The sequence below is a fragment of the Lepus europaeus genome, chromosome 5 (assembly GCF_033115175.1).
Source record: "Lepus europaeus isolate LE1 chromosome 5, mLepTim1.pri, whole genome shotgun sequence".
In the NCBI taxonomy this organism is placed as follows: domain Eukaryota; kingdom Metazoa; phylum Chordata; class Mammalia; order Lagomorpha; family Leporidae; genus Lepus; species Lepus europaeus.
The window spans coordinates 104,140,981-104,166,681 of NC_084831.1; the positions used below are offsets into that span (position 1 = coordinate 104,140,981).

General features: G+C 56.8%; 2 protein-coding genes across 2 annotated transcripts in view; both read left to right on the forward strand.

The window, feature by feature from the left end:
* Positions 1 to 25,701, forward strand: part of SLC6A17 (solute carrier family 6 member 17) — a 50,900-nt gene that overhangs the window by 16,221 nt on the left and 8,978 nt on the right. The window contains exons 2-8 of the mRNA XM_062191935.1: positions 869 to 1,241; positions 4,400 to 4,557; positions 7,129 to 7,255; positions 7,990 to 8,171; positions 9,565 to 9,675; positions 23,910 to 24,151; positions 24,389 to 24,581. Coding sequence (XP_062047919.1) covers positions 956 to 1,241; positions 4,400 to 4,557; positions 7,129 to 7,255; positions 7,990 to 8,171; positions 9,565 to 9,675; positions 23,910 to 24,151; positions 24,389 to 24,581 — 1,299 coding nt within the window. The 5' untranslated portion in view covers positions 869 to 955. The remainder of the gene's footprint in view (positions 1 to 868; positions 1,242 to 4,399; positions 4,558 to 7,128; positions 7,256 to 7,989; positions 8,172 to 9,564; positions 9,676 to 23,909; positions 24,152 to 24,388; positions 24,582 to 25,701) is intronic.
* On the forward strand, positions 9,939 to 16,646 carry LOC133760504 (eukaryotic translation initiation factor 3 subunit M-like). The gene is made up of 2 exons (XM_062193038.1): positions 9,939 to 9,982; positions 16,030 to 16,646. Exons 1-2 carry the CDS (start codon positions 9,939 to 9,941, stop codon positions 16,589 to 16,591), a joined length of 606 nt encoding a protein of 201 aa, XP_062049022.1. The 3' UTR covers positions 16,592 to 16,646.

The following is a 25,701-nucleotide window of genomic DNA, read 5'->3' on the forward strand; positions in this document are numbered from 1 at the left end:
GAGCAGGGGCGGCTTTGCCTCCCCCGCCCGTGTTGTGCAGACATTATCTGCTGTAAAGCTGTCGCTGGAGGATGGAGAACCGGTTCTTGGCTGCAGTGGCCCTCAGATAATGTCAGCGCTGAGCGATGGCCTGGGATCCGTTGGCACTGAGCAGCCCTTTCTAGGCGGCTGCTGCCAGAATCCTGAGTTAGCTGAGCCTGGTCAGCGTGCTGCTGCCAGGGGGAAGGAGGCCCACGGGCAGGAGGGCTCCGGAGCTTCTGCTAATGTTAGTGTCCTGTTGAAGCCCCTGAGGACCCTGGAAAAAGGTGGAGAGTGGTCCAGTAGGCCTGGGGTGGGCCTGACATTCTGCGTTTCTAACAGGCTCCCGGTGATGCTATTGGACACAAACGCGGTTTTAATGGAGAGACCCTAGGGCAGGCAGACGCTGGCTTCTCTGTGTCCTGCCAAGTGGCTGGGCTAAAGAGAACCCAAGGGGCTTGGTCTTGTCCACTAAGCCCTGGCTGCCCTGGAAGGGGAGGGCCGTGGGGACTTCTGGAGGGTTGGGAACTCTCTGGGCTCTGCAGACAGGGAGAGAGCAGCATGGAAGCAGGTGGCCTGTCACTTGGGGGTGGCGTAGGGTTTTGCCTCTTTCTCTCTGTTGGCTTTACCTTTCTGTGGCTGTGAAGGTCAGGCCTCTGGGAGAACCGAGTTTGTAGACCTTGACTCCCAAGCAGGTATCCCGGCTGCAGGGGGAAGGCAAGCTCACCGTTTGAGGCCCCTGCTCTGCCTCGGGGTGGGCCACAGGGAGTGGATTGGGGTAGGTCCCTTTTGGCCTCCCCTCCTCCCCAGTGTGGCCAGCTCTGCAACCCCTGCTCACCTGGCTTCGCAGGTCCCTGGATGAGAAGGAGCTGACGGCGGCTGGGTCCCACCTTCTCTGTGCTCGGGGGAGCAGGGCTGTGTGGCCCAGGTGACACCAATGCCGAAGAACAGCAAGGTGACCCAGCGGGAACACAGCAACGAGCATGTCACCGAGTCGGTGGCCGACCTGCTGGCCCTCGAGGAGCCCGTGGACTATAAGCAGAGCGTGCTGAACGTGGCCGGTGAGGCAGGCGGCAAGCAGAAGGCAGAGGAGGAGGAGCTGGACGCTGAGGACCGGCCGGCCTGGAACAGCAAGCTGCAGTACATCCTGGCCCAGATTGGCTTCTCTGTGGGCCTCGGGAACATCTGGAGGTTCCCCTACCTGTGCCAGAAGAATGGAGGAGGTGAGTGCCGGCCCTGTGTGCCCCTGGGCGTGCCCTGGAAGTGGGGCGGGCAGAATGGGAGCCCTTGTAGCTGCAGCTCAGGACTCCAGGGTAGAACTGCCTGGGAAGAGCTGTAACCACTGCTGAGAGCCCACAGGAAGCCTCTGTGTTCCTCATCCGTGAAATGGGGGTAAGAGTAGCTCCTGCTTCACGGGATGGCTGGGAGGGGTAAACGAGCTATACCCTTAGAACGGCTGACGCAGTAAAGGTGACGTTGGCCGTTATGATCAGATACCTTCGAGGTGCTAGGAATTGCTCTGAGCAGTTGACGGATGTTAAATATCTGGAAGTGCAGAGAGGTGAGCATCTCGGGACAGACAACCAAAGCACTAGTTTCATCTGGTCCCACGTTCAAGTCTGCCCACAACCTTAGGTGAGGGAGGGGTCGTTCTCGCTCTCATTTTTTGAGTGTAAACTAAGGCACACATTGGTTGGGTGCCTTGTTCAAGGTTGTGTGTGATCCAGGTCAACAGCTGGTGGTCAAGCCAGCTCCAGCCTGGCCCCTGGGCCTTCACCAGCCCTGTGGCTCCCTGAGGGAGGGGCCCTGCCCGGGATCAAACTGCTGCCACCATTTGCAGCCCCCACGGCGGGCAGAAGCCCCCCAGGGATGTCTCCCCTGCACCTCTGAGGTAGGTTGGAATTTGCAAAGGCAACTGGCTCTGAAACCAGGGGACCACTAATAAGAAAGAAAATCCCGACAGGCTGGAGACGGGGTTTGCCAGCCCAGCCCTGTGGGCCTGGGAAAGCTGCAGAGAGCTCTGTGCCCTGGGATCACCACACTCCAGCCTGTGGCCGGGCCCTGGCTTTGCTTCCCTCCCTGCTCTGCGGGGCTCCCAAAGACACAGCCCTGTTCAGAGATGCTCCTGCCTGGGGCTTCTGCTCCCCAGTTTCTATTGAGGAGCAGGGAGCCTGCATGATCAAGAGGCCAGGGGCTTCCGTCTCTCTGCTGTAGCATGGTGTTTGTTAGATGGGCACCTTGCTTTGCTGGATTCCCGCCCCGCCCCCCCAATAAGTAACTGCCAATCAGAGCTGCTGGTCTGCACAGCATGGTTGCTGAGCTGCTGTCAGACCCACCGAAGCGAAGGCATAGACATAGGCGTGTGGTTTCCTTAAGCTCTGTGAGGTGTTGAGGAGCGTGCCAGGGCACACGGAACAGCCTGAGGACGTGTGACATTTGGGGACTTAACAGCGACCTCTGGCTTCATCCTCTCTGGCTCAGGATCAGCTGAGCACCCTCTCTACCCCACACACACATGCACACACAGGGCAGTGTTCCTGCCGCACACTGCCCGGCCACTGGGTCACCAGGCCATTGCCAAGGCATCGGACACCACAAACGAACCCTACAAGGAAAGCCTCATCCACCCTCAGGCTCTGGACTCTCTGTTCCGCGCTCCTGCCTCTGATTAAGCACACAACCTGCTCGTGTAGCCTGCAGACCCCTGAACACTGCTTAGCCTGGCCGTGGTCTAGTTGACAAACTGCTGTCCAGCCAGCGCCCTGTGGATGGGGCCAGTGGCTGCTGCCCCACCTGGACATCGCCCAGGATCACTCTTGACTGCACCTGCCTGGCTGCACCTGCTTGGAGGCTTTCCCGGGTTCTCTGGGGGAGAGGGGAGCAGCATTCACAGAAGATGCCAACCTGCTTTGCCGACGCCCTATGTCCATCTGCCTGTGCATCCTGCCCCACCCATGGACACAGGCAAAATGCAAACCCAGCGAATCTGTCTCCTCTCACCTCCCTGCAGCAGATCACTTTTCTCCTCTTACATTTCTCTGCATGTGAGACAGGGAGGCTGAGTTAGAGACAGACCCCGGGGTCTAAGCGTGTGGTCTCTCAGGCTCTCGCTCTCTGAGCACTGCTTGTGAGTGACAAATTGAACCGGGCCGTGCATGTGCGTTTAGGGAGTAAGCTCGGTGTGAGGTTTGGTGGGTTGCCTCCCCCTGGAAGGCCTTCCTGCTCAGCTCCACTGGGCCCAGCCCCTCCCTCGGCATGCACCGTGCACTCAGTCGCCCTGTTCGGCTGTGTTCGTGGGTGTGGTGCAGGCGTACTGCTCGTGGGAGGCTGAGGGTCTGCCTCCGCAGAAGATCATGAGCCCCCCCAGATGGTGGCTGTGCCTTCTGTCGCTGCTGCCCTTGTCTGACACGAGCAGGCCTGCAGTGGACAGCTCACTGTGGCCAAGTGCCAGGATTCATGCCCAGGAATGCCTGGGGACATGTGGGATGTGATGTTCTGGTGCTTGGAGAGTATGGCAGAGCCCCACACTTGCAAGCCTTGTCCTGGGGGTGCTGGGTGAGCCTCGGGGCCCCGGTGGCCAGGGCTGGCCTTTTGACAGGCAGGCAGGGCCGTGCTGACAGTGTTGCTAACGGGACTAGGTTGTTGGCACAGCTGTCAGCGGGGCGCACTCGTCTGTGTCCAGGCGTGGCTTTAATTCTCCTGCTAAATGGCCTGTCACTAGGACTCGAGACCGTGTCTCAGTGAGGCTCAGGACAGACTCATTTATCACCCGGAATCTTTAGTGAGATCCGTTTTATCCTTTATGATCCTCCCGGCTATGCTTTCCTGCACCGCTAATGTCTCGCCCGTTCCTCCCAATTAGCTGTGGATTAATGGTGGTGCTGGTCAGACCCCCTCTCCCGAGGAGCTGCCCAGTCTGCTGCGTGAGCATCTCGCTCAGACGTGGGAGAGCCAGAGCCAGCGGGGGCAGGGGCCAGGCCAACGCCAGCTGGGGCTGCTTCTCTGTGGGTGGCTGGGGGCTGTGAACAGGTGTTCACCGACTACCACATCTGCCTGCGTGGGATCTGACGTGTGGGTTCCAGAGGCAGTGCGATGTCTGTCTGTCTGTCTTGGAGCCTAGCCTTGCGGGCAGGAGCCATTGGCGGTCATCACTTCCTTCCTTAGCATTTCGTGTCAGGGGACTCATGGGAGAGACGAGTGTCTGCCTGGACCAGGCTGGCATGGTCACATGTGTGAGCCAGCTCTGTCACGGAGGAGCCTCAGGATGGTGACAATGGCTGGATAATCAGAGATGTGGCTGAGACTGCAGGATGTGCAGCCACCCCTCCCTTGCCCTGTTGCGTGCTCTAGACACCCTCTGATATCCCCCCTTCTCCCCTAGGTGCGTACCTGGTGCCCTACCTGGTGCTGCTGATCATCATCGGGATCCCCCTCTTCTTCCTGGAGCTGGCCGTGGGCCAGAGGATCCGCCGTGGCAGCATCGGGGTGTGGCACTACGTGTGCCCCCGCCTGGGTGGCATCGGCTTCTCCAGCTGCATTGTGAGTCCAGGGCTGGGTGGGAGGTGAGGCCCCTTGTGGCTGCCAGGGATAGGGTGGCCAGTGTATGGGCCTGGGGGCTGGGCCAGGACAGGGGCAGCAAGGGACCCTCAACGTGAGACTCGCTTCCAGCTGGTGTGTCGGGGCCACAGTCACCTATTCCAGGCTGCAAGCTGACTGCACTGCCTGCAAGGGTGCGTGATGTTGGCAGGTGGTGTGAGGAGGAAGAGCTGGGACATGCTCTCGAGGGAGGCCCAGGGCTACTGAGCTAGGATTCCCCTGGGGCCGTTGTGGCCACCGCTTTCTGTGTCCCAGCCTATTGGCTCTCCGACTAGGGACGTCCTTCCTCTTTCCTTGGGCAGAGGGTGTTTTAATTGGGCAAGTAGGTGATTCTATTTGTAAAGGCAGTCCTGGGGCCTGGGTCTCCTTGACATTTTGCTGTGGGAATGAGCACAATTGGAGGATTCAGACCACCCAGGAGGTCAACCCCAGGAGGGGTGGGGGCTTCAGAACAGTGGGAGACAGGGTGACCCACTGGCCCTGGCTGGGAACTCCAGCTCCGGGCACAGGTAGAGGAAGCCCTGCTTAGAGCAATGGGCGAGGTGACTGAGTACCCGCTGGGACAGAGACCACAACTACCCATGCTCACACCGAGGGGATGAAGACTGGCATCTGCTCCTGAAAGAGACCAGGAGTGCTATCAGGCCTGGCAGCCCGGCCAGCCCACAGCCGCCCCAGGCAGCGACTGGGAGAAGGGGTTCAGCCCTCTGCTCTCGTGCAAGGCATCACCTTTGCCAAAGGCAGTGCACTGTGCCAGGGCTGGCTGTGTGTGCCTGTGCAGGAGAGTGCCTGCCCTCCCAGGGGGACTGAAAGTACCCTAGAACAGGAAGCAGGTGTCTCTCTCTGTCTGTACTCCCCGTAAGGACTGATGTTGGAGCATCTGCTCCTGCACACAGGTGCTCGGGGGAAACGGATGAAGCCAGGGCTCCCGGCTGTCACAGTGCAGGAGTCTCAGTGGGATGTGAGGCAGCCGGGCCCCTGCGGGGGAGCTCTCAGGATCCCTGGTGGGGGCAGCAAATCTCTCTCCGAGGAGCTTACATACCACACCTGAGTGCCTGGGTTCGATCCCCAGCTCTGGCTCCTGACTCCAGCTTCCTGCGATGCAGGCCCTGGGAGGCAGGGGCAATGGCTCAAGTAGTTGGATCCCTGCTATCCATGTTGAGGCTTGGATAGAGCTCCGGCTCCCAGCCCCAACCCTGGCCCGGCCCTGGCCATTGGGGGCAGTTGGGGAGTGGATCTGTAAATGGGAACTCTCTCTCTCAATAAACAATAAAATAATAAATTAACAAAGAGCTCCGTGAACTCTCAGACTCCATGTACTCATATCTTATTTTTAAAAATATTTATTTATCTGCAAGAGAGGGAAAGACAGAGAGACAGAGACTGACTGTTTGATTCATTCCCCAAAGGCTCACAGTTTCCAGGGCTGGCCCAGCCAAAGCCAGGAACCGGGACCTCAGTCCAGGTCTCTTACATGAGTGGCAGGGCCCCAACTACATGAGCATCACCCACTATCTCCTAGGATGCCCATTAGCAGGGAATTGGAATTGGGAGCAGAGCCAAGACTCGAACTCAGGTCTTGTGACATGGGATGCAGGTGTCTCCATCTGGCATCTTTTTAAAAAAAAATTATTTGAAAGACAAAGTCACAGAGAGGGGTAGAGGCAGAAAGAGAGAGAGAGAGAGAGAGAGAGAGAGAGAGAGAGAGGTCTTCCATCTGCTTGTCCACTCCCCAGAAGGCTACAACAGCCAGAGCTGGGTGCATCTGAAGCCAGGAGCCAGGCGCTTTCTCTGGGCCTCCCACGAGGGTGTAGGGCTCAAGGACTTGGACCATCTTCCACTGCCTTCCCAGGCCATCGCAGAGAGCTGGATCGGAAGTGGAGCAGCTGGGACTCGAACCGGTGTCCATATGGGATACCAGCACTGCAGGTGGCAACTTTACCCACTACACCACAGCACCAGCTCCTCCACCTGGCATCTTAGCTACTGTGCCAGACACCTGCCCCATGTACTCCTATTTTGACTAAAATTCTATCAGTGTTAGCTATTGCAGAGCCAAGAAATGAAAGTGATGTCTTTCTTGAGGTAGGCTGCTAGTGTACCGAAGACAGAGTAGTATCCTGAGAAGGGAGGACCCAGAACATTGGAAGCAGCAGCCCCCAAATCTCAAATCACCCAGCAGCCCCTGGCCGCTCACTGTGCAGGCAGGTGCGGTCCGGAGGGCATCGCTGTCACCACCATCCTGAGTCATCAGGGGATGCTGGGGCAGCGCTCGGGTATCTCAGCGGCCTTTCCAGCAGGAAGGGCTTAGCATTGTACGCGTTTGTAGCTTAAGGGACAGAACTTCAGTATCTGAAGAATTCCTCTATGGGCTGCCTGGAGGCTCCGTGCAGCCCTCAGCAGCTTCCTTCAAGGCCGGGCAGCTGGGCCTGGGTTGCAGAGCCGGGCACGGGTGGGGCTGGGGGCTGGGGCTGCCGGCAGCGGCTGTGACCCCGCCTGGGTCCGTGTCCTCAGGTCTGCCTCTTTGTCGGGCTGTACTACAACGTGATCATCGGCTGGAGCATTTTCTACTTCTTCAAGTCCTTCCAGTACCCGCTGCCCTGGAGCGAGTGTCCTGTTGTCAGGAACGGGACCATGGCAGGCAAGTCGGGGGGCCTGAGGGACCCCAGTGGGTGTCTCCGCCAGCCCTGGCCCAGGAGGGAGCCTGGCAGGCATAGCCCGGGGACGCGGGATTTCATGGCCTGTGTTGTCTTGGGTACGTGCGTGGCATCCCTGAGCCTTGCTTCCCTGCGCTCCTGCAGGGTTGGATAACATCGCTAGCCTAGGGAGAACCCTGCAAACTGTCACTTTTGTTGAATTGTTACGAAGCACTCCGTGCTGTTCTCACACTGTGCTGTCTGGGAACAATCTTCTCATGCGTGCCAGGCCCATAGAGGGCTGGCTGATTGTCCACTTCACAGACGGCAAAACTGAGGCCCAGAAGCAATCACCCACACTCACGCTACCCATTTAACTGGTGATCTGGGATGAGAATCCAGGTCTCCAGCTCCCAGGTTAAGACCTTCCCCAAGGACCTTGAGGCCAACTCAGACTAATCCCTCCTACCTTCCGGTGATGGGCAGTGGCAGGGGGTGCCTGGGGGGTTGCCATGGGTGCAGATTCAGCCTGGTCAGTGTGTCCCAAGCCTCCAGGCCCCGTGGGGAGCCGTGGATTCCTCGGGCTGTCATCTAGAGTGAGCACAGCCCTCCCAGCGGTCCACCCGAGCTCTCCCCCACTGCTGCCCGGAAGGCGGCCCCACGGGATGTGTGCTGAGGCCCCGGCCTGGGAAGGCGGCCCCGCGGGACATGTGCTGAGGCCCCGGCCCTGGTGTTTCAGTGGTGGAGGCAGAGTGTGAGAAGAGCTCAGCCACCACCTACTTCTGGTACCGGGAGGCCTTGGATATCTCCAACTCCATCTCCGAGAGCGGCGGCCTCAACTGGAAGATGACCCTGTGCCTCCTCGTGGCCTGGAGCATCGTGGGCATGGCTGTGGTGAAGGGCATCCAGTCCTCGGGGAAGGTGAGTGGGCAGTGCGCGCCCAAGACCCACGTTGGGGAGGGGCGGCTCGGAGGCCCGGACGGCAGAGAGCGGAGAATTCTGGGCCCCCCTCGGCAGGGCCCTTTGGTGGCTCAGGGCGGTGACACAGGCTCTCAGAGGGAGGGTTGGGAGGGAGCATGGCTGCCCCACCCGCAGTGGCTTTGCTGGGAAGCCATTGCCCTGGCCCCCAGCTGCCTGCTCTGTCCACGTTCCCAAGTAGCAGTACCGACCCAGGCACGTCTGTGTGGATTCCAGCCCCTTCAGTTCCCAAGCCAAAGCTCTACAGAGCCTGCTCTGAGCACCTTGTGGGGAAAACCGTCAGTGTCCCAGGCCTGCAACAGGGGGCTATGAGTGGGGGCGGCTGTGGGGGCTCTGTCAAGCCCCCCTTGCCTTTCCTCTGCAGACAGGGCCCTTCCTTGGTTGTCACTCACCAGTGTCACCAACTGCCCCAGGGCCCACAGCCTACCCATCCTTGCACGGAGGAGGAAGGCGAGGCCCAGGGCCGAGGAAGCCCCTGTGCTGACGTCACACTGGCAGGAGACTGCGGCTGTCTGAGCTGCTTGACAGCACTCAAGCTAGATAGGGACCTCCAGCGACCAGCCTTGCTCTCTCCAGGGGCCCAGTCGTAGCTGGCACATTGTGGCGCTTTGCAGGTTCCGCCACATGTGGGAACACATCTGGGCCACTTTGACCTTGAGAGCTAGGAATTAGGACCCCCATTTAGTAGATGAGGAGCTGGGGGCACATCGAGGCTAACAGCCTGAGGCCACATGGCTGGCAGCTGGCGGAGGCAGGAGCCTGGTCGCCTGCTCACACCTCGGCGCCATCCTGCCCCAGCAGCCCCCCGGGTCAGTCCCAGTGCAGCAGATACTTTGTGAGCACCTCCTGCGTGTGCGGCTCTGGGTCAGGCACCTGGGCTGCAGACGACGCCTCTGCTGGGGCACAGCACATGCTCTGGGCTCCCCGGGGGCTGGGACCCTCTAGGTGTTTTCTGCTGGGCAGCCCTGACTCCATGACTTACATGTTTCTGTTGAAGGAGTTCTGGGGACAGGAAAGGACCTGCAGGGAGAACATGAGGAGGGGAGAGCCAAGTGTTCCCTCACCCCGTCAGCAGCCCCTGGAGGAGGGGAGCTGGAGAGGGAAACACCCCAGGCACAGCCATGCTGGCTCCAGTGTGTCCTGCTCCTGTCTCTGTGTTGGCTCAGGGCCAGACGCCCAGATGTGTGGTGGGTTTGGCCTTGTGCCTGCTGGTTCCAGGGCTCTGATTTCTGCTGCCTGGCATCAGAGGAGGCTCCGGGGTCCCGGCTGTGAGCAGTGAGGGAGTGCCAGCTGCAGGAGGGGCCCTGCTGACCGTGGGTCCCTGTGCTCTCTGTAGGTGATGTACTTCAGCTCTCTCTTCCCCTACGTGGTGCTGGCCTGCTTTCTGGTCCGGGGGCTGCTGCTGCGAGGGGCGGTAGACGGCATCCTGCACATGTTCACTCCCAAGGTAAGCGTTTGGGACTCCCGCACACGCCAGGGCCCATGCACGGGTCCACGGGCCAGGCCGGTCCCACAAAATGTGCTGAACATGCAGCACCTGTGTGTTGGGCTTCCCACGGGCCCTGCCCTCAAGTTTCCAAGGACAGGGACACACAGCAAGTTGAGTGACACTGGAAAATGTTTCAGGGGGATGTGACTTCTGAAATGAGCCTCTGGGAGCAGGTAGGAGCTCAGTGAGCACCAGAGGATGTGGTCATCAAAGGGGACCACATGAACAAGGGTGTGGAAAAGTACTGGATGTGCTTGAGGCCATGGTGAGGAGTCAAGTGTGGCTGGCACGTGGGGGCAGGGAGCTTCACTCATGGGGTTTCCTGTGTGGACCTGTGATAGCAGGACCCAAGAAAATGCCCAAGAGAAGAAAGCTCCCCCTGGAATTCCCACTTCGTACCCAAGTCTGGGGGAAGTGGTGAATCATGTGAATCTGATTTTTTAAGATTTATTTATTTATTTGAAAGGCGGAGTTACAGAGAGGCAGAGAGAGACACACAGAGAGTGAGGTCTTCCATCCGCTGGTTCACTCCCCAAATAGCCGCTTCGGCTGGAGCTGTGCCATTCTGAAGCCAGGAGCCAGCAGCTTCTTCCAGGTCTCCCTTATTAGTGCAGGGGCCCAAGGTCTTGGGCCATCTTCCACTCCTTTCCCAGGCCTTAGCAGGGAGCTGGATGAGAAATGGAGCAGCTGGGACTCGAATTTGTGCTCATATGGGATGCTGGCACTGTAGGCAGTGGCTTTACCCAATATGCCATAGCACTGGCCCCATGTGGATTTTATTTTACCCTGACCGACCCCATCAACTGTCTTAGTAGCCCAGTGAGGGAGCTGAACAGGATCTCTGTTCATGCTTCAGAGGGCACAGCAGAGGCACAAGTGTCCCAAAGCTGTGTGCCCAGCTTTCCCCAAGGAGTCTGTCCCTCTCCAAGGCCTTGACCCCCAGGACCCACAGACCACTGAGCACAGCTGCCGTGAATCAATCTCCTGAGAAATGAGAGAATTTCAAGTGCAGAGCCACATGCCCTTCACGTTGCCCCAGGCAGTGTACGTTGGCAGCCCCAGCTGCTCAGGCTGAGAAGTCCACCTCTGCACGCCAGCTGATGACTAAGCCACCTGCAGGGACCTGCGGGGTCTCCAGCTCACGGGCGTGGGGTCAGAGCTCGGCCAGGCCAGCCTGAGGCCTCGGTGCTCAGTAGTGTCATATCACCTGTGAGTGCACACACACGCACACATGCACAACACACACATGTACACACACGTAGGCACATATACCCACATGTGCACACATGGCACACACATGCACAATACACACGTGCATGTACACACACATGTACATAGCACACACACACAGAGCTCCCCCAGGATGACACTGGGAGAGGAAACAGATCGAACAGAGTTTGAATTCCCGTCCCCTCCTGGCTGCCCTGCTCTGCTGCTGTGTGTAGGCGCCTGGTGTTTGGGGGCCGGCAGCAGCCCTGGCGCATACCACGCCCTGGTCAGCAGACAGTGCCTGAACTGGCCATAGGCATTCCTGGGCGGAGCAGCTGAGTTTCTTCGTGAGCAATCACAAAGATCCACTTTGTGCCGCACTCAGTGAGTCTCCCGAGGCTCACATGGGAATCCCTGGCCCCGTGGCCGGCCGTGGGGTTGCTGTCGACACGTGATGTCTGGCAGAGAAGGACAAAGGCACCCTGGGTCTGTCTGGGGGGAGAGAGCTGTGAGTGGAAAGCCAGCTGCTCTTCGGCTGTGCCCTGCAGTCGTGATGGGTCTGAAGGGTCCAGTTGGGCCTGTGGGTCGCGCTCCAGCCGTGCCCACGGGAGTACAGAAGCACAGTGGCGTCCGGATGGGCCCCCTGTGCTGTCAGGAGTCCTCAGAATGTGACTGCAGGAGCAAGCGGAGCAGATTCACCCCCACCCCCCGCCCCTGCTGGCTTCAGATCTTTAAACACCTGTTCAATTATGGGATATCTCAGGCATAAAACCATATCTAGTCATACAGGAAACACTCTGAAGCAAAATAGTACAGATGCCGATGAAGTGCCTGTGGGGCCGCTGTCTGGGTCGGCTCCCGCTGCTGTAGCCGAATTACCATGCACCACTTATAAATAGTGGCGATGTAGACATGCGCTGCTCACAGGTCGGGAGCCTGGGGAGGCCAGTGTCAGAGATTCACTCCCCGTGTTGGAGACGGCACTTTCTTGGGGTGAGGGTTAGTTCAGCAGTTACAAAGACACTTGGGACACCCGCAACCCATATCAGAGGGTGTGGGTTCAAATCCCTGCTCTGCTTCCGACCCAGCTCCCTGCTAACGCACCCGAGAGGCAGCAGATGATGGCTCAAGTACGTGGAGACGTGGCGCCCTGGGATCGGCCTGACCCAGCCGTGGCTGTTGCAGGCATTTGGGGAGTGAACCAGCAGATGGAGGATCTCCCCACTCCTGCCCTCTTCCTCTTTGTTTCGTGCTGCCTTTCAAATAATAAGAATAAGAATACTAAAGCTTACATGGCAGCACTTTCTTGTTCCACCTGAGGGACACAGGAGCTGGCTTGGACCTCTTTCATAAGGCCACTCACCCCATCCATGAGGCTCCACCCTCTTCGCTTACTCGTTTCCCCAAGGCCCCGCCTCCTCACACCATCACGTACTGTCATACATATATTAGCTCCTGAAGGGAGACACTGACATTCAGGCCATGGGCAGCACTATCCCGACTTTGAGATTTATCCTGCTAATACATTTTGACATTTGTTGCACGTTTATGTGTATCCATATGCAAGAAACAGCATTTGTGTAAACTCTTCAACTTTACGTAAATGCTGTCATATTGTGTGGACCCTTCCATGACTAATTTTAGTTTGCTTAGCACTGTTTTTCTCAGATTTACCTGTATTGATATACATAGCTCTAGAACATGCCAGGTCACTGCTGTATAGTATTCCACTCCAAAACTAAATTAAAATTCCTTTATTCAGCCTCTAGCTGATGACCCTTTGCATTGTCCCCAGTTTTCACCATTGCCAGTAATGCCACAATAAACGTTGTTACACAGTGTGTCATGTGCACAAATGTCACTAGGGTACACACACACACACACACACACCCATATGAGGATGGAATTGCTGTCTCATAGGGTATGCAGTTTTACTAGATGTTGGCGAAATTTCTCTCCACAGTGGTTGCATCCGTTAACATTCCAGCAGTTTATATGAGTCCCAGCTGCTTCACCTTTGTCCGACAATTTTTACCAGTCAGGTGGATGCAAAATGGTTGATGTGCACTTCTTTCCAAAGCTGTTCCTGGATGTCCCAGGAGCCATGTGGATCCTCTTTAGCATCTGAACAGAGGCCAGAGTCTTCAGGAGCTGAGGCTGCAAAAAACCAAGGCCCTCGAGAGGTCCGGTCACCAGGCTTGTCCAGCTCTTTGAGGCTCAGGTTTGGGTACAGCCACTGAGACCTTGTTCACTGGGCAGTTCCATGGGGGAGCTCCTGCTCTTGACCTTTAGAGCAGGGACAGAGGCTAAAGGGGCCTCAGAGGCCCAGCTCCTCCACCAAGGAACCTCTGTCCCACTTACGCCACTCGTCACTTGAGGCTGGTGAGGCCAGTGTTGAAGCTGGGGGGAGGCTCTTATTCACCCGTCCCCCACGTCACCTGCACCAAGTGTGACTCCACTCTGCAAAGCAGTGGTCTGCCAGTCGGCACTGTTGCAGCCCCGTGACTGCCCCAGCACAGGAGGCAGGAGGGAGGAAGGGCCCTGAGAGCCGTTTCAAGATTTTCCCTAGAATGTGCTATAGAAGGCAGGTCATTGCCCACAGCTGCCCAGGCTGTGCACTGTCCATTCAGATGGACCACAGTGTGCATGCCATACCTAGGGCTCATTCTAGTTGGTAGCCCAGGCAGAGCCCAAGCAAATTTTTGGCCAGAGCATCTCCAAACCTGTGTGGGAAAAGCATAGACTCTTCGCTAAGTATGCTAAATGACCTGGAAGGAGCTCCCTCTCCTAGAATGGGAAGCCATGCACTGGTTTATAACCACCACAGAGTGGACGGGCCAGAGGCGAGTACGGAGCACTGAACTCTGGGTGCTCAGAGTTCAGAGGCTGTGGGAGCGACGGCTGGTGGAGGGGGAAGGAGTGGGGGGGGGGGAGATGGAGGAGGAGGAAGGGCATATCCATCCCAGAGGCGGAGTGCTTAAACTCACTAAGAAAGAGAAAGTAGTCACCTGCCCCCAAAGCTGCTGGAAGCCAGGCGAGGAGGACTGAGAGTGACCAACTCCTTGCTAACAGAGGGGCCACTGGTGACCGTGACGGGAGGGAGCTGTTCGGGGAGAGTGCTGGGGACGAGCATGAGAGTGACGGGTTGAAGGGAAAACCGGAAGTGAGGCTTTAACTCGCACCGTAGAGACCACGTATTTCTGGGAGTTCTGCTGAGAATTGAGCACAGAAATGAGCGATGCACTGGTAGCTGCAGGGGCCGGGAGGTGTCTGGATGCTCTTTTAGGATTTCAGATTCGTATACCGCAGGCGGGAAGGGAAGATGGTGAGTGGCACTGGAAGTAGCCGCCAGTTCCTCCGCAGGTTAGGTGGAATTTGCAGTTCTACTCCTGCACACATCGAGAGAACTGAGAACACGGGCTCATACCAACACCTGAACACGAATGTTCACAGGGCAGCGTGATTCCCAACAGCCCCAGAGTGGAAATGACCCAGCTGTCCAGCAGCTGGTCACCTGATGGGTGGATAAGCAGATGTGCTGTGTCCACTCTGTGGAATATCACGCAGCCATGAAGAGGAGTGAAGCACGGGTGCGTGCCATGGTACGGAGCCCTGGAAAACGCTAAGCCGAGTGAAAGAAGCCGGGTACAGGAGACCACCACGCACTGTAGGATTCCAGCCATGTGGAGCGTGCAGAATAGCTGAATCCCTAGCGACAGAAGGGGATAGTGGGGAGCTCAGGGCAATGGCTGTCCACGGGTGCAGGCTTCCTTTTTGAGGTGCTGAGGAAGCTATAACATTGATAGTGGTGACAGTTTTATATCTCTTTGATACACTCAAAATAATTCAATTGTGAACTTAAATTGCAAAAAAGAGGAGGAACTTGATGCCATCAGAGAGGGTGGCGTGGACTGGGAGCTCAGGTGGTCCTTAGGGGCTGGGGCAGACCTGGTCCCGGGCACGCTGCTGGCCTGAGAGAGGCTCTGGGGAGGAGTTCCCATTGGGGAGTTCTCGCCTGATCACGTCATTTTTCTCAAAGAAGTAGGACGTGAGACAATCAGCTGAGGGCAGTAGTGGAGGGGGAGGGGCTGGGGGCCTCAGGTGAGTGAGTATGATGTAATCGTGACACTAGGGGACAAGGAGACAGGGCCCGAGGTGGTCAGGGGTTGAGAGTCTGCAGGCAAAGCCTGTGTGGCCATGGCTAACACGTTAGGGACAGGGTTTGTTTGTTTTTTTTTTTTTTTAAAGATTTATTTATTTATTTGAAAGTAAGAGTTACACAAAGAGAGAAGGGGAGGCAGAGAGAGAGAGAGAGAGAGAGAGAGAGAGAGAGAGAGGTCTTCCATCTGCTGGTTCATTCCCCAATTGGCTGCAATGGCCAGAGCTGAGCCGATCCGAAGCCAGAAGCCAGGAGCCTCCTCTGGGTCTCTTATGCGGGTACAGGGGCCCAAGGACATGGGCCACCTTCTTTCTGTTGCTTTCCCAGGCCACAGCAGAGAGCTGGACCAGAAGTGGTGCAGCCGGGCCTCAAACTGGTACCCACATGGGATGCCAGCACTGAAGGCAGCAGCTTTACCCTCTATGCCACAGCACCGGCCCCAATGACAGGTTTTTAACAAAAAAGATTTATTGGGTCTGGTGCTGTGGTGTAGTGGATAAAGCTGCCACCTGTATTGCAGGCACCCCCTATGGGCACTAGTTTGAGTCCTGGCTGCACCACTTCCAATCCAACTCTCTGTTAATGCACCTGGGAAAGCAGCCGAGGATGGCCCAGCTGCTTGTGCCCTTGCACCTGTGTGCGGCGAGATCCGATGAAGCTCCTGGCTTCCGGCTTCAGCCTGACCTAGTCCTGGCTGTTGCAGTCATTTGGGGAGTGAACAAGCAGATGGAAGATCTCTCCCCACCAACTCCTGGCTCCCATAACTCTGCCTTTCAAATAAATCTTTTTAATCAGTTCTTTTTAAAAATATTTATTTATTGTTTGAAAGGCAGAGTTACAGAGAGGCAGAGAGAGAGGTCCTCCATCCACTGGTTCACTCCCCAAATGGTCACAAAGGCTGGAGCTGGGCCAATCCGAAGCCAGGATCCAGAAGCTTCTTCCAGGTCTCCCACGTGGGTGCACGTGGGTGCTTCCCAGGCTCGAGTTGATGCCCACAGGTGTATTGTACGAGCACTGAAAGACCCAAATGCATTTCTTTTTGACCATCTTCTTACTTTGAAACCAGTGAAGTTTTTGGAAGGCGAGCTTATTCATGATCTTTTAACCATTTTTGTCAGTGCTAAATTGGCATCATATGTCAAGTTCTATCAGAATAATAAAGACTTCATTGATTCACTTGGGCTATTACACGAACAGAATATGGCAAAAATGAGACTACTTACTTTTATGGGAATGGCAGTAGAAAACAAGGAAATTTCTTTTGATACAATGCAGCAAGAACTGCAGATTGGAGCTGATGATGTTGAAGCATTTGTTATTGATGCGGTAAGAACTAAAATGGTCTACTGCAAAATTGATCAGACTCAGAGAAAAGTAGTTGTCAGTCATAGCACACATCGGACATTCGGAAAACAGCAGTGGCAACAACTGTATGATACACTCAATGCCTGGAAACAAAACTTGAACAAAGTGAAAAACAGCCTTTTGAGTCTTTCTGATACCTGATTTTTTTATGCATATAATTTTGTTCTGTTGGGGGAGAAAACCTAAATCATAGTAAAACATTATAAACTAAAAAAAAAAAAAAAAAGGACTTGGGCCATCTTCCACTGCTTTCCTAGGCCATAGAAGAGAGCTGGATCGGAAGTGGAGCAGCTGGGACTGCAACCATATGAGATGCTGGCACTGCAGGCGGCGGCTTTACCCACTACTCCACAGTGCCGCCCCAACTCTGCCTTTCAAATAAATCTTTTTTAAAAAATACTTGTGGCATCTCCCACTGCCTTCCCAGGCAAAATAGCAGGAAGCTGGATCAGAAGCAGAGCAGCTGGGACTCAAACTGGCTCTCTGATATATGGTATGGAGGCTTAACCCATTGTGTCACAACCCTGGCCCCAGTTGTCCACATTTGAGCATCCCTGAAAGCAGTGAGGTACTTAGACACTCGTCAGTTTTACAATGAATAGAGCTGTCTGTGTGCCAGGGGCTGTTAGAAGCACCCTCCACATATTAGCTCATTTAAACCTAGAGGCAGGCATTCGTATGATGGCTGTTTCACAGAGAGGTCGGGCTGCAGGGACGAGGCAAGGGCGGAGGGGGCAGCTTGCCGGAGCTCTGGGGCCCTGTGCATCCTTCACTCGGCATGTGAGAAAGTATCAAGGCTGGAGACATACCCCCAAGGTGGCAACCACACACACACACACACACACACGTGTGTAGTGCATGTATGTGGTCTGTTGCTGGCATGTGCAGCTTCGCTGATGTCCTGGTTCTATCTGGGAAGGGGCATGGGGTGTCTGGGGCAAGGGGCAAGGTGCCAGGTGTGCGTTAACCCTGGGAGAGAAAGGTGAGTTCCCTCAGGCGTGGGGGTTACTGGTGGAACGTCTGGGACCCCCAGCTGGCAGAATGAGGGCCTCTGGGCAGGAGGGTGAAGGCGGCCCAGCCCACCTCTTCAGAGCCCAGCTCATCACTCAGCACTGGGCGGTGGACAGGGCTTGAGCTTCCTCAGGTGCAGGATGGCAGCGCTGGCACCTCTGGCGCGGTTGTCAGCAGGGTGCGTGGTGAGCGTTTGCTATTCTTATCCTGTCCCTTGTGAAGGGCAGCGGGAGCCCGGCACTGCAGTGCCGTCTGGCGTCTCGTGGCCCAAGGCTGTATGTTAGCAGGCGCTGCAGCAGTGCCGAGAAGTGAGGTGTGTGTCATCGTCACATGCCGGCTCGGGCGAGGGCCCAGCCGCTGCTGGTGGATCCCAAAAGCATCTTCGGGCCCGTGAGTCAAATGGCGTGGAGCACCTTGCTCCCCCGCGTGAGGAAGTGACTCAGCCGTCACACCCCAGAAATGGCAGGAAGCTCCGCTGTGCTCCAGAGCGGGCACCCTGCGTCTTACCTTCTGTGGGCAAAGCTGGTTTCCCATCGCTTCTCTTGCAGTCACAGCCTCACGTCTGGAAGGGACGTGCAGCACGACGTCTGGCCATGGGTTCATCCTCTGTTAACGCTTGTGGATATTGTGCACCGTTGCCCCCAGGGGTCCTGGGAAGAGCCCCCTTTAAATTTGAGGAACAAGGGGTGCCTGACTCCGTTTTCCCCAGAACCACTGCATTGGGTCTTTGCATTCAGCTCCACCAGCAAGATGCAGGCGGGAAGCGAGGGGCTGCGCTCAGAGACCGAGCGCGGGCACTCTTGGGGGCTCTCCTGGGTGGGGCCTCACTAATCTCACATCCGATCCAAACAGTCGTCATAATAGTCTGGGGTGGGACATGGCAGAAACAAGGTGGGCCACGTGTGACAGGTGTTGAAGCTGAGTGATGGGCCCATGCAACTTCATTACCTTCTCCTTGCCGTGTTTCACTTTTCACACTAAATAGTCCATAATTTTTAAAAGTGGAAAAACAGTCTGAACGAAAACCATTTGTTTCCACCCCATGTCGTTGCCAATGTGGCAGTTCTGCCCTGTCCTCTGAGAAATCCCCCAGGCTGCGGGGCCAGCTCTGATGGTGTGGTTTGGGGCTGTGCTGCTCTCCCTGGGGTGGCTGCCTCCATGTTTGAACTTTGTCCCTGAGCAGCCGTGGGGCCAAGGATCGGATCCACGTCCTGGCTCTAGGTTCAGGCAGTGTTAAGAATCCCAGTGATGGCGGCCGGCGCCGCGGCTCAATAGGCTAATCCTCTGCCTGCGGCACCGGCACCCCGGATTCTGTCCTGGTTGCTCCTCTTCCAGTCCAGCTCTCTGCTGTGGCCCGGGAAGGCAGTGGAGGATGGCCCAAGTGCTTGGGCCCTGCACCCGCATGAGAGACCAGGGGAAGCACCTGGCTCCTGGCTTCGGATCAGCACAGTGGCCGCAGCAGCCATTGTGGGGGTGAACCAATGGAAAAGGAAGACCTTTCTCTCTCTCACTGTCCACTCTGCCTGTCAAAAAAAAAAAAAAAAAAAAGGAATCCCAGTGATGGCAAGTGTTTGGCTCACACAGCTAGTCTGGATTCTAATGTGTTTGATGTACATCAAAAAAGAAATAATTACCAGAGAGAGGAGAGAGAGAGAGAAGCCAGCATTAAAGTATTCATGTTTTAGAAAGTAGAACTTTTTTAAATAAAATATTTACTTATTTGTTTATTTGGGAGGTAGAGCTACAGACACAGAGAGAGTCAGAGAGAAAAGTCCTCCGTCTGCTAGTTCATTCCCCAGATGGCTGAAACAGCTGGAGCTGAGCTGATCTGAAGTCAGGAGCCAGGAGCGTCTTTCAGGTCTCCCTCGTGGGTGCAGGGGCCTAAGCATTGTGTCATCTTCCACTACTTTCCCAGGCCATATGCAGGGAGCTGGATCAGAAGAGGGGCAGTGGGGGCCTGAACAAGCACCCAAATGAAATGCCAGTGCTGCAGGTGGAGGCTTAGCCCACTATGCCACAGCCCTGGCCTCAGAAAGTAGAACTTTAGAACGCTATAGATCTTGTTCTAAAAGATCAGATCTTAGCCCAGCACGTGTACAACCTCACTGCCGATTGTCTGATCCTTCCTGCTCTGCTCAAACCTTGAGGACACAGGTCGTCTTTGTCTGTCTGTCTGTCTCTCTCTCTAGCTCCCCACTCTTCTCTTCCTCCATGTGCCAGAAGCCCCACCCCCAAGCACAGTGTTGAAAAGTCAGACACAGAAACCTGTGCTGTAGGTGCTGACGTCGAGCCGGGTGAGACCGGGATCCAGGACTAGTTCAGCCAGACGCCGTCCGCGAAAGCGGCAAAAACAGGGCAATAAAGCCTTAAGGAGGAGGTGATAGTCCGCTGCGTTTTGAGAAATAGAGGTGTTCACTGGAAGTGAGCCGGAGGAAGGGGATTCGAGGTGGAGGGGACAGCCTGGGCAGAGGCGAGTCGTGTGCAGGACCCTGGTGCCTCTGAAGAGGAGGAAGCTCCTGCCTTTAGAGTGTGGAGAACACAGAAGAGTGCCAGCCATTTCCCAGAGGGTAGAGGGGAGCCGTCACTCTCATCGTGCAAGCGACGTGATCAGAGCTCGTCCATCTCAACCTGTCCTCCTCCCAGTTCCGGTACTTCCTGCTCGGTGGGACTCACCCGGCTGCCCAGAGCTCTCCCATCGCATCCTGGTGTCCAGGCTGAGAGAAGTGGCCAGGACCCAGCCGTGATTGGCACCTGTGATGACCAGTGGCGGCCGGCATGCCTCCCAGGCACGCGTTGCTCCTCCACCCATTTCTAGAGATCTTCTGGGGGCATAATTTTTAGGGAAGTTATAGAATCTCTGTCCTGGTGGGACTGTGATTGTCTCCTATTCTATAGTCTCCACATTTCTATTAGATGCAGTACAGGCCCCTGGTTCCTTATCCAAATGCAAATCCAAATCACCCTGAAAAAACGCAAGTTGGCTTGGTTTGGTTCCCCTCCACCCCTGAACTCATTTGGAAGCAAAATGACCTGTGCAGATGTGCAGCTATTTGTGGAGTTTGTTGCTGCACTGGGTGTGAATATTCATATTCTGCAGCAAAATCCTGATGTGTTTGATAACCGGGGGCTGCCCCAGGGCAAGCCGGGGGTGTTACATCATCAGGTGGCATATGAGCCATATTATCTTTTCTAAAATAAAGTTAGAAACAAAAGCCTGCATTCCAAAGCCAGTCTGGCTCCCAGGCTTCTAGATAAGGAACTGTGGCCCATGTCACTTTTGTAAAGACAATAGCTTTCATCTTACCTTAAAAAGCATGGCCCTGGGGCCGGCACTGTGGTGTAATGGGTTAAGATACTACTTGTGATGCCAGAAGTCCAAATGGATGCTCCACTTCCAATCCAGCTCCCTGCTAATGCACCTGGGAAAGCAGTGGAAAATGGCCCAAGTACTTGGGCCCCTGCACCCACATGGGAGACCCAGATGAAGTTCTTTAAAAAATCAAAATGTACAATCCTGCTCTGTGTGAAGCCAGAGACTACACATTTTTATAAAGATTGATTATTTGTTTGTTTGAAAGACTGAGAGTGAGAAAGAATGAGAGAGAGAGTGAATCTTCCATCCACGGGTTCACTCTCCAAATGGCCACAGCGGCCTGGGCTGCAATCAGAAGTGTGAACTCCACCTGGGTCTCCCGTGTGGGTGGCAAGCACTTGAGCCATCAGCTGCTTCCTTCCCAGGAGCATTGCAGGAAGCTGGATCAGAAGCAGAGCAGCGAGGACTCCCGCCTGCTCTCAGATATGAGATGTGGGTATCCACAGCACCCGCCTAACCCACCGCAGCACAGCACCAGCCCCTCGCCTTATCTTAAACACCAGCTCTCCCTGTGCAGGCCATGGGGCCTCAGGCCCTGCACAGTGGCGTGGGTCAGCCCGGCCGCATTTCCCTGGCCACTGGGCTCTCCCAGGCTTTGCTGGACCCTTCAGATGGCCACTGTGGCCTGAGCTCCCTGACCCCCTCCCCACCCCTCTACCCCGTCCCAGCACATGACTCCACCTCCTGCTTCACGGGGACACAGAAGCCACAAGCGGAAGCTCCTGAGAGTCAGGCTCCAGACAGAATCCAGACATGCAGACATGCCCCATCCTGTCCCCGCCCCCACCTCTCTCACATGAGCAACCCCAGGGTCTCTCGTGGAAGACAACCCCCCACCACCACTGCTGACCGCCACCATGTCCTTGTCCTCCATCCGTGTTTGCATGTGGCCCTGTCACCCCACTAAAAGCAAGACAACACAGCCAGAGCAGCCCTTCCTGGGTCTCACAGCCGCCTCCTGACCACGCCCAGTTCCCTCCCACCACGAGGCTGGCGTCTCCCAGCACTGGCCCACAGGGCCTCCGCCCTGTTCCCCCTGCTGCCCTTCTCTCCTCACCCCTTCTGACCCGTGGCCCCTCCGCTGAGCCCGCCCGCGACCTCCTGGCTGCTGCCTCCCTCCCTCCTGTGCGGTCTGTGGCTCTTGCCTGAGCAGCCCTGCCTCTCCCGCCTCGCAGCCCCAAGGGGCTGCCTCCTGGTCCTTGTGCCATCTTCTGCTGCTTTCTCAGATGCATTAGTGGGAGTGGAGCAGCTAGGAGTTGTAAGCCGTGGCTTAAGCCATTATGCCACAACGCTGGTCCCAAGAACTAATGTCTTGATCTTTCCCTCGCAAGTCCACACACCTGTTTCTTTGCCACTACACCCATCGACACCTGCTCAGGTGTGCAGGCCAGCAATGCAACCACCACCTCGACCCCTCCCTCCCCAGCATCCCTCTCTTCCAGCCCATCACCAAGACCTTCTTTTTAAAGATTTATTTATCTGAAAATCAGAGATACAGAGGGAGAAGGAGAGAGAGAGATATCTTATATCTGCTGGTTCATGCTCCAAATGGCCACAGTGGCCGGGGCTGGACCAGGCCGAAGCCAGAGGCCAGGAGCTTCTTCCAGGTGTCCCACTGGGTGCTGGGGCCGAAGCACTAGAGCTGTCTTCTACTGCTTTCCCAGGCCCTAGCAGAGAGCTGGAGCAGCCGGGATTCAAACCAGTGCTCATATGGGATGCTGGTGCTGCAGGCAGAGGCTTAACCTACACCACAGTACCAGTCCTTACCTTCTTGGTTTTTCTTGATAAAGCCCCTCCCTCAGCACTGCCGGACCCTAGGCAAAACCAAAACCACCATCATCTCCCCCCCGGACCCCTCCCTCCACGCTCCTGCTGCATCTCCGCTTTAGGAAGTGCACGTCTGAGTGTGTCTCCTTCAGACCCCTCGCTGGTTTCCTGGATTAAGTGGTCTTTTTGAGACAAGGATCCATGCAAGCCCTCCCTCCACCTCCCCTGCCTCTTCTGTGCCACCCCACCCGTCCTCACTGCTGCAGCCACACCGGCCCCTGCCTCTTCCCTCCCTGGTGGCCCAGCTTCCATCGCCTGCCGGGTGCCAGCTCCAGGATCCTTCCTCTCCGAGCCCCGGACAGGCTCTCCACAATGGGCACTGCGTGCTTGGCCGTTACAGCCCTTGTCACAACTTAGTGTCTGTGGGATCGTTAAGCAGCGTCCATCTCTCCAGCTAGACCTGACCTCCCGGAGCACTGGCACCTGCCCGCCTCTGCTCCCCTCGAGGAACAAGCAGGGAAAAGGAAGTGGATGCAAAAGGGCTCTGGGAGCTGCTGCACGCGCTACAGACGCTTGGGCCCCAGCTGTCTTCAGGTCTGAGGGCAGTGGGGGCCTGGCCGGCAGCCGCCTCTCTCTGGCAGTGTCTGGGTTCTGTGCTTGGAGCAGAGCGTCGGAGGGGCCAGTCTGTGGCCTGGAGCATGTGGACATGTGAGAATGAATCTTTGGCCTTTTTTTTTTTTTTTTTTTGTCCCAGGAAAAGAGAGATGAGACTGGCAGAAGGGAGAAGGGTGTGTGTGTGTGTGTGTGTGTGTACCCCACAATCTGGGGCAGGGAGGTGCCAGTGAGATTCTGGGCTCTGAGCTGTCATGTACTGTTGTGCGGGCTGCTCACTGTGCAACTCCAGGAGGCACCATTCATGACACAGTCTAGGAGAAAGGCTCTCCCGAGAGCTGTGCACTGCTCAGCCACAGGTGATGGCCTTGACCATGGTCCTTGGGCGGCAAGTTCACAGTCAGCAATGACAGCAGTTGAAATGCGTGGAGATCTCACCGCGTGCACACTTGGCGTGTATCTCCTCCTCCCTGGGCCTCACCTTGAGGCGTCTGCAGCTGGCATTCCTGTCACCTGTGTCTCTCACAGGGGGAAGCTGAGGACTTAGGTGAAGGCCGGGGTCACACAGCCGGAGCTCAGTGCTCTGCCAGGCTGCCTCTGAACCCCGCTGAGGCTGAGGAAGGGGGTGTGGCGGGACCCCCACCCCAGCGGGATAAAGCCGTCACCTCTGTGTCTCTTCCCTCCCCCTCCCCCCAGCTGGACAAGATGCTGGACCCGCAGGTGTGGCGGGAGGCGGCCACACAGGTCTTCTTTGCCCTGGGGCTGGGCTTCGGCGGCGTCATCGCCTTCTCCAGCTACAACAAGCAGGACAACAACTGCCACTTCGACGCCGCCCTGGTGTCCTTCATCAACTTCTTCACCTCAGTGCTGGCCACCCTCGTGGTGTTTGCCGTGCTGGGCTTCAAGGCCAACATCATGAATGAGAAGTGTGTGGTCGAGTAGGTGCCCCCCACCCCCCCACCCCCGCACTCAGGTGGGCGGTACGTGGAGGGAGGAGCCCTCCCCCACCCCCTGGGGGGGCTGATGGGTAGACGTCGCAGGAGCAGCCTCCGTCTCCAGTGCCTGGCCCGTGGGGGTCCTGCCTGGGTGTGTGGGGGTACCTCTGGTGGCTCACCTCCCTCCCCTCACCCGGCCCCGCATCGTCTCACCTGGCTCTGTCCCGCTTTGTGCTGCAGGAACGCCGAGAAGATCCTGGGGTACCTCAACTCCAACGTCTTGAGCCGGGACCTCATCCCGCCCCACGTCAACTTCTCGCACCTGACCACCAAGGACTACGCGGAGATGTACAACGTCATCAAGACCGTGAAGGAGGGCCAGTTCTCAGCGCTGGGCCTGGACCCCTGCCTCCTGGAGGACGAGCTGGACAAGGTGAGGGGACAGACCGCACTTCCCAGGACAGGCCAAGGCTGACACACAGGGAGTCCCGCGGGACTGCTGTGTGTCCCAAGAGAGGGGAAGGAAGGCAAGGTGCGAGCCAAAGCCCCAGCCCGAGGTAGGCATGGGTCTCATGAGGAGTGACAGTTTGCATGCAGTGAACGCCCCTTTCACTGAACTGGCTTCCTGTGCACCTGTCACTCACTGCCATGGTCACTAAGCGCAGAGTGTCTGCCCTTTGACCCTCATGATGGCTAGCTCTGTCTGACACATGAGTGGCCTGGAAGTGGAGGGGTTTGATCACGGTCTGTGGTGGAGGGGCCGGAGTTCAAGGCCAGGCAGTCTGGTCCCCTTCATGCTTCTGCCCCTCCCCCAGCTGTACCCACTGCCCCAGTGACCTTGAGCCCCTGAGCTGGGGCCAGGGGAAGCAGCCTTGTCTTTCATGCTAGGTGCAGCTGTGGCCACCTGCTATTTGTATTGTAGCCGGAAGGTTCTGGAGACCTGGCTGGAGCCAGGGCCCACAGGGGCGGAGCCAGCTCACAGCAGCCTGGGCCAGCCCCACCCTTCTCCATGGTTCCAGGGAAATCTGCTTTCCCTGAGCCGAAGCCTGAGTGCTGTTACAAGTTAACTCCACTGACCCAGCACCGTCCTTGTGCTGGGGTGCTGCACCCGGAGCCCCTGACGCCTTCCCAGGGGATCGAGAGCAGAAGAGCCCATCCCGGGGTCCCCTCGCTTTGCATCAAGGCCTCGGGAATTCCACACTCACCTGGCCGGGACACCGTCCCCCAAGGTCACTGGCTTCAAGGGACGGCAGGGAGGGCCGTGGTGGCCCAAGTGTTGAAGCCGTGGCCGTCCACCTTGCCTGTGCTTTATTCAGCCCCAGCACCCACAACCACCAAATCAGCTTTCGAGGGATGAGACCCAGGCATCACTTTTGTTTTTCAAGTGTGATGGATTTAGTTGAGAGCTGGAGAGAAAGAGAGCAACCACACGCTCCCTGCTGCTGGCTCACTCCCAGGGCCCCAGTGGCTGCTGGAACTCAGGAGCCGGGAGCTCCATCCAGATCTCCCACAAGGGTGGTAGGGACCCAGTTATTGGAGCTATCACTGCTGTA